At 30.8% G+C, this 6166-nt stretch overlaps 1 protein-coding gene across 2 annotated transcripts; it reads left to right on the top strand.

Moving 5' to 3' along the window:
• The first annotated feature begins 1009 nt into the window (after positions 1-1009).
• On the top strand, positions 1010-5714 carry LOC106755269 (COBW domain-containing protein 1). Of its 2 annotated transcripts, XM_014637382.2 has the most exons (9): positions 1010-1234; positions 1489-1706; positions 2168-2282; positions 2547-2636; positions 2932-3102; positions 3245-3364; positions 4694-4804; positions 5145-5226; positions 5298-5714. In XM_014637382.2, exons 1-9 carry the CDS (start codon positions 1106-1108, stop codon positions 5354-5356), a joined length of 1095 nt encoding a protein of 364 aa, XP_014492868.1. In that variant the 5' UTR covers positions 1010-1105; the 3' UTR covers positions 5357-5714. The 2 variants fall into 2 exon arrangements, with proteins under 2 accessions (XP_014492868.1, XP_014492869.1); XM_014637383.2 differs by lacking the exon at positions 2547-2636.
• Positions 5715-6166: the final 452 nt, after the last annotated feature.

The raw sequence follows: 6166 nt of genomic DNA, 5'->3' as shown, positions 1-6166 counted from the left end.
TTTCCAAATTATTAATTGACTTGCAATAAAAAAATTTAACTGATATTTTAAGATATAGTAAGTTTTTTATTCGGTAAGAGTTTATTAATTGCATAAAATATAAACTATTGTACACCCAAAAATATATATTATTGCAAAGATTAAACTGAAAGAAGAATTTAAGATAAATTTAAACATATAAAATACTGCAAAGTTTAGAAGGAGAATTTAAGATAATTTAAAAAAAAATGTAAAATATAACCAAAGAAGAATATTACCAACTCTGATATTTCATATAATATCACAGATTCCCATTGCATTTTCTTTAAGCCATTTTGACAGTTCCGAATGTTTATAAGAAATTATTATTTTTTATTTTAATAACACAATTTAATTTTTTAACTAAATATAAATACACCTAAAATGACTAACTAAATTCACTTATTTCCTATACATATCAAACAAACAAGGTTAAATATGTTTTTAATCCCTATACTTTAGGACGATTTTGGTTTTAGTCCATTTTCAAACTATGGTACAATTTAGTCCTTCAACTTTAGAAATTTCTAGTTTTAGTCTTTTTTTACCAATTTTTTTTAACTTTATTTATTTATTGTTTCAAACACGTTTCATTATAGCATTTGGATTGTTTATTAAAAAAATTAGTAAAAAAGACTAAAACCAGAGTTTTCTAAAGTTGAAAGACTAAATTATACCATAGTTTGAAAATGGACTAAAACCAAAATCGCCCCAAAGTATAAAGACTAAAAACATATTTAACCCTATCAATCAATAGTATTACAATACTCCAAGTTAAGTAACTAAATATAAAATGATTTATTTATTTATTATTCTCAATATTACATAAATTGGATCATTTTTAATAACTGAAATTAAAATTAATGAAGACGCTATTTTTTTAATAAGAAATATATTAAATCATTTCAATTAATTGTTCTTTTTATTTGATTTGAATGAATTGTTTTCAAATATATGATTGTTGAAGAGGAATATAAATTCGGAATTTCGTTTATAAACGCTAACTGAGTATACACGAAGAATTAGAACAAAGAGAAAAGAGAAGAAAAAGCCTTTCACGGAAAGTAGAATAAACCAGTTGAAGAAGATGGAGCACGAGGAAGACGAAGAGCCACCTCTTGCTATTCAGATTCAAGGAAATGATGAATTCATTTATCAGAAATCTTCTGTTGGGGTCACTCTCATCACGGGCTATCTTGGTGCAGGCAAGTCCACTGTAAGTTTTTTAAACCCTTTTCATTTCTTCTATCATCATTCCAAACGCCCCATCATTTTCTCTGCTCATGATTCACAATAAATCATCCATTTTGCAATTTTCGGACAATAGGGCAGTTTAAAGTTATGAGCTTTTTCACTTTGGTTGCGTTGCTCTTGTTGCTTTTTGGCACTAGTTCTTTTGGAATAGTGACGATGTTTTTCGTGTTTTGTGGTGTGGAATTGTGATGTTGTGACTGAATCATTGGGTTTCAGCTAGTGAATCATATTTTGAATTCGCAACATGGGAAGAGGATTGCTGTCATTTTGAATGAGTTCGGTGAGGAAATTGGCGTGGAAAGAGCCATGATCAATGAAGGGGATAAGGGTGCACTTGTTGAAGAATGGGTTGAGCTTGCCAATGGGTGTATATGTTGCACAGTCAAGCATAGTTTGGTGCAAGCACTTGAGCAGCTTGTTCAGAGAAAGGAAAGGTAAAGCAAGGAAATGCTTCTATATTTGTGGTGCATTTGAGGCATGGAAAATTGAAGCAGCAGTTGAATCACTTTGGGTCTGTTTTGGAGAAACTTTTCCTTGAACACTTTTAAAGAGAAAAGGAAGAAAGCAAAATGAAATCACCTCCTCCATAAGTTAAAACTAGTTTATGTTTGAATTAATTTGTTGAAGATATTTCTTATTAGCTTCTCCAGAATCTGTTTTTTTAACTCTTCCATTAGTTAATTTGAGCTTATAAATAAGTTAGTTTCATTTTCTTGCTTAGTTTTCAATTCTAGAGTGCTTATGAAAAGATTTGTTTCAGACAAGCCCCTAATGTTGCCATTCACTTTACCTTATTTTCATTTTATCATGATTTGATCTGGTGTTCGGTAAAGTGGGCCAACTCTGCTGCATATTTTGGCTCGATTAAGTAGTTTTCTGTATTGTGTGTCTTTAGGCTTGACCATATATTGCTGGAGACCACTGGATTGGCAAATCCAGCACCTTTGGCATCTGTTCTATGGTTGGATGAACAGTTGGAATCAGAAGTGAAGCTTGATTCTATAGTCACCGTAAGTTTCTTTTTTGGATGTATTTTATTATAATTTGTCTCCCTTCTTTGGCATGAATATGCTCTAATTTCCTCTATAATAAGACATGCTTATAGCTGTTTCATTCCATGTCAAATGAACTAAAATTCTTTTAATTATTGTCGCCTCCAGAAAAAGTCATTCTTTTGTGTATGTGGCTCTTCCACTTATATAATGATAGATGTTATTATTTCCTTGGTATATAAAATCATGGCTTGTGAAGCATGGCCTCTTTTTCTCAACTAGGTGGTGGATGCTAAAAATTTGCGCTTCCAGCTTGATGAGCACCGTGACTCATCTTCATTTCCAGAAGCATATTTTCAGATAGCATTTGCGGTAATTGTTGATAACATTGACTGGATATTGGATTATTAGTGCTTATTGATAACATATTTCTCATTTTCCCATAGTACCTTCCAGAATTTCAAAGCTTGATGAAAGGGGGAAATATAGAGGAAACACTAAAATATATATTTCATTTGAGACTCTTAAGTAGTTGTTATGTATAATACTGATCTTGTACCCCTATTTATATTAATGATTTAGGTATGGTATTGGTGTGGTATATCTAGCTCAAGTATTTAGTGGAATCGGGTATTGAAGAGCTAATCATTTTTGCTACTTGTTTCAGGACATTATAATTCTTAACAAGGTTGATTTGGTATCTGCAGAGAGCTCTGGAGCTCTGGAGAAACTTGAGGAGGAAATACATAACATTAACTCCCTTGCAGAGATAATACATTCGGTTCGGTGTCAAGTTGATTTGTCTAGGATATTGAATCGCCAAGCTTATGATACTGCAGTTAATATAATACATAGTTTTTTGCTCTTCATGCTTGGTTTTTCTTTCCACTCCATGTGACTATACTTACTTTTGCTTCTCTTTTTTTTTTTTTTTTTTTTTTTTTTTTTTTTTTTTTTTTTTTTTTTTTTCTTCTTTTTAGCGTGCCACACATTTAGAGACTTTGTTAGAAGAAAGTCGTTCTTTGTCTACAAAAAAGCTTCATGATAGTGGCGTGAGAACCATATGTATTTCTGGGACACAGATGATTGATCTTGATAAGGTATATATCCAATGAGACCCATCACATAAGAAAGTTGTTTCTGTAAGAGGCACAAATATTGACCATGAGATCTTATCATGAATGATCAAATTTAAAATGTAAAGAAGATTAGGATGCTCATGTGATTTAGCTATTAATCTCAATCATTCATGTATAGTTTGTATGACAAAGATTTGCTCCTCCTTTGTAAAAATAGTTTTTTTGTTTTCACTAAATGCAGCCACAAATTCACATGTATATAGTTTTCCCTTTTCCCACAGCTTCTAGTCTATTATCATTGTAGATTATTCAAGAATTAGTGGTTGCTCTGTGCATGTTTGTGATAGGCTTTAGGCTTGAATTTAGGAAATAATTGTTTGGTTTCAAAGTTCACTCTGAAAGCTAGCAAGGTTAAGTGATTATTTCTTTAGAATAAGCTGTATAGGGTAAAAGTAGATAACTGATTATAACAATATTTCCTTCTTTATTGACCATTAAATCTTAACCGGAATAATTAAGTTTAAAATATGATCTTTTGGGATGATCATGTGACTTTAAACATTAATCTCAAACATCAATGTATAGTTGGGTATGGCTAAGATTTGTTCCTCTCATTTTCATTAAGTTATCTTTTGAATTAGATGCTTCCACTCACACATATACAGTTTTCCCTTTTTCTGTAGCTTATAGTTTAGTATTATCATAGTTTGTTATATAGTTAGCACTTAAATTATATGCTTGTTTGTTATTAAATTTAGGAAATAGTCTGATAGAACACCCAGAATTACAGAAAATACCAAGACAGATTCTTGAATGTTTTATTCGGAACAGAACTGTCCTACCAATGTGGTAGGAACACAACAACAAAGTATAGCAGAAAACAAAGGTCTTTCAAGAGAACCCTAACTCTCCTAGTTCCCTTTTTCCTCCAAAAGCCCCAAAATAAACTCCCTGCTCACCTCCTAATAAGACTATTAGAACTATTTATAATAGTCTGTTAAGTTATGTAATTATAACTGTACTAACTACCTTCTTTTGTAAACTATATCAAACCTATCATAGTCACTTATTTTTAAAAGTTCTCTCAAAAAGATAGGAAAGTCGGGCATTTATTTGTTCAAAATATGTTGATTATGTTTCCGTTATGGCTCCACTAGAAGCAAAATCATTTATTTCTTCAAGGCATAAAATTGCTGCACTCTTTAATCGAAGTCCATTCATTGTTTCCTGCTTCCTGTGACGCATATAAGTCAAAATTTTGTCTTGAACTCACTGTTTTTCAAGTTAGTGTTTTGTATAAACCTCCATCTGTCTTGTCTTTTATTTATATATTGTTTACAACCATGATAGACTCGAATATGGCTTGAGGAGATTCTCTGGGAGAAGAAATACGATATGGATGTATACCGTTGCAAAGGAGTGTTAAGTGTTCAAAATTCTGATCAACTGCATACTTTGCAGGTAAATTACACTTAACACGATTTAGATTTTCCACATGTTTTCTTGTGCTAATACAATGTGTTAGACTTTGGTCGCTTTATTCATGTTCTTCAGATTGATTTTATTATCTGTGTACTCTTGCAAGCATGAGGATTTGAAACACCAGATCCTAACCTGATTAAAGGGTTTATATCATTCATAAATGCTTCTGAAAGATTTGATAAATTAATCTATTTAATATCCTATATGCATGCTATTTGATTGAGATGAATGCAGAGGAGTTACATTGCCTGATAGATAGGTTTTTCTATTTATTTATTCTGTATTATTTTAAAACCATATGTTCATGAAAATGTTGCAGGCAGTGAGGGAACTATATGAGATTGTTCCATCTCGCAAGTGGGAAAAGGAAGAGAAACGCATAAATAAGATAGTCTTTATAGGTAACTTGATGAACTTTTCTTATTTTAGCACCTTGTTAACATACTCATTTTTTCTTCTTTCTGAATGACAGGCCATAATCTGAAAGAAGATATTCTTATTAACTCTTTTAGAGATTGTGCAGCCGTGTAAAGCTACATTCAATGATCAATGAATTGGTGAATGATTTTGAGTTTCAACCAAATCACGATTGGTTTGACATCATAGGCCAATTTCTTAGTGAAGAACTACTACATAAAGTACATGCAATTTTAAATTTAAATAAATGTATTTTTCCTTTTACTATAAATTTTTAGCAACACACTAATTTTTCCATGACAAGATAACAATTACACCTTATAAAGAAGATATTACTCTATATTCTTAGTTTCAAAAGACATCATTAAGGATGACAAAGTTAGGTGGGTCATTAGCCTGAATAGGCCAGCATTCAACGACGACTTGTATAAAACATATTCTTGCATTTTTGTATGTTAGTTACTTTTCTTCTTATGCATGGATGTTTCAAATTTTTATATGAATTGAAAACACTAGTGTTACGTATTTCTGCATTAAAATTTCAAGAATTTATTATGCATGTTAAATTATGGATATAAATATGATGAAAAATATTGGATTATCATTTTATCACTATGTGAATAGTTTAAAGTTTCTCAATTTGTAGGACTAAGTGCTGGATGAGTCTAAACCAACTAGGTCGATTTGCATCGTTACCCCTAAACATCATCCTACATAAATCTAATATAACAAATTAATTACATAAATACATCATGTTATCGGGGATCACTCAAGGATTTGAGAGACAAACTTAAGAATATGACATTTATTGAGAAACAAACTTAAGAATAAGACATTTGTATTTACTAATAAAAAAATTGTTAAAATGTATATTTAAAGACATGAGCAACATACAAACACTTAAGAGATTATGAAAATAAATTA

The sequence above is a fragment of the Vigna radiata genome, unplaced genomic scaffold (assembly GCF_000741045.1).
Source record: "Vigna radiata var. radiata cultivar VC1973A unplaced genomic scaffold, Vradiata_ver6 scaffold_100, whole genome shotgun sequence".
Taxonomy (NCBI): domain Eukaryota; kingdom Viridiplantae; phylum Streptophyta; class Magnoliopsida; order Fabales; family Fabaceae; genus Vigna; species Vigna radiata.
The sequence above is the reverse complement of the archived record's forward strand: the minus strand, read 5'-3'. Positions and strand labels throughout refer to the sequence as shown.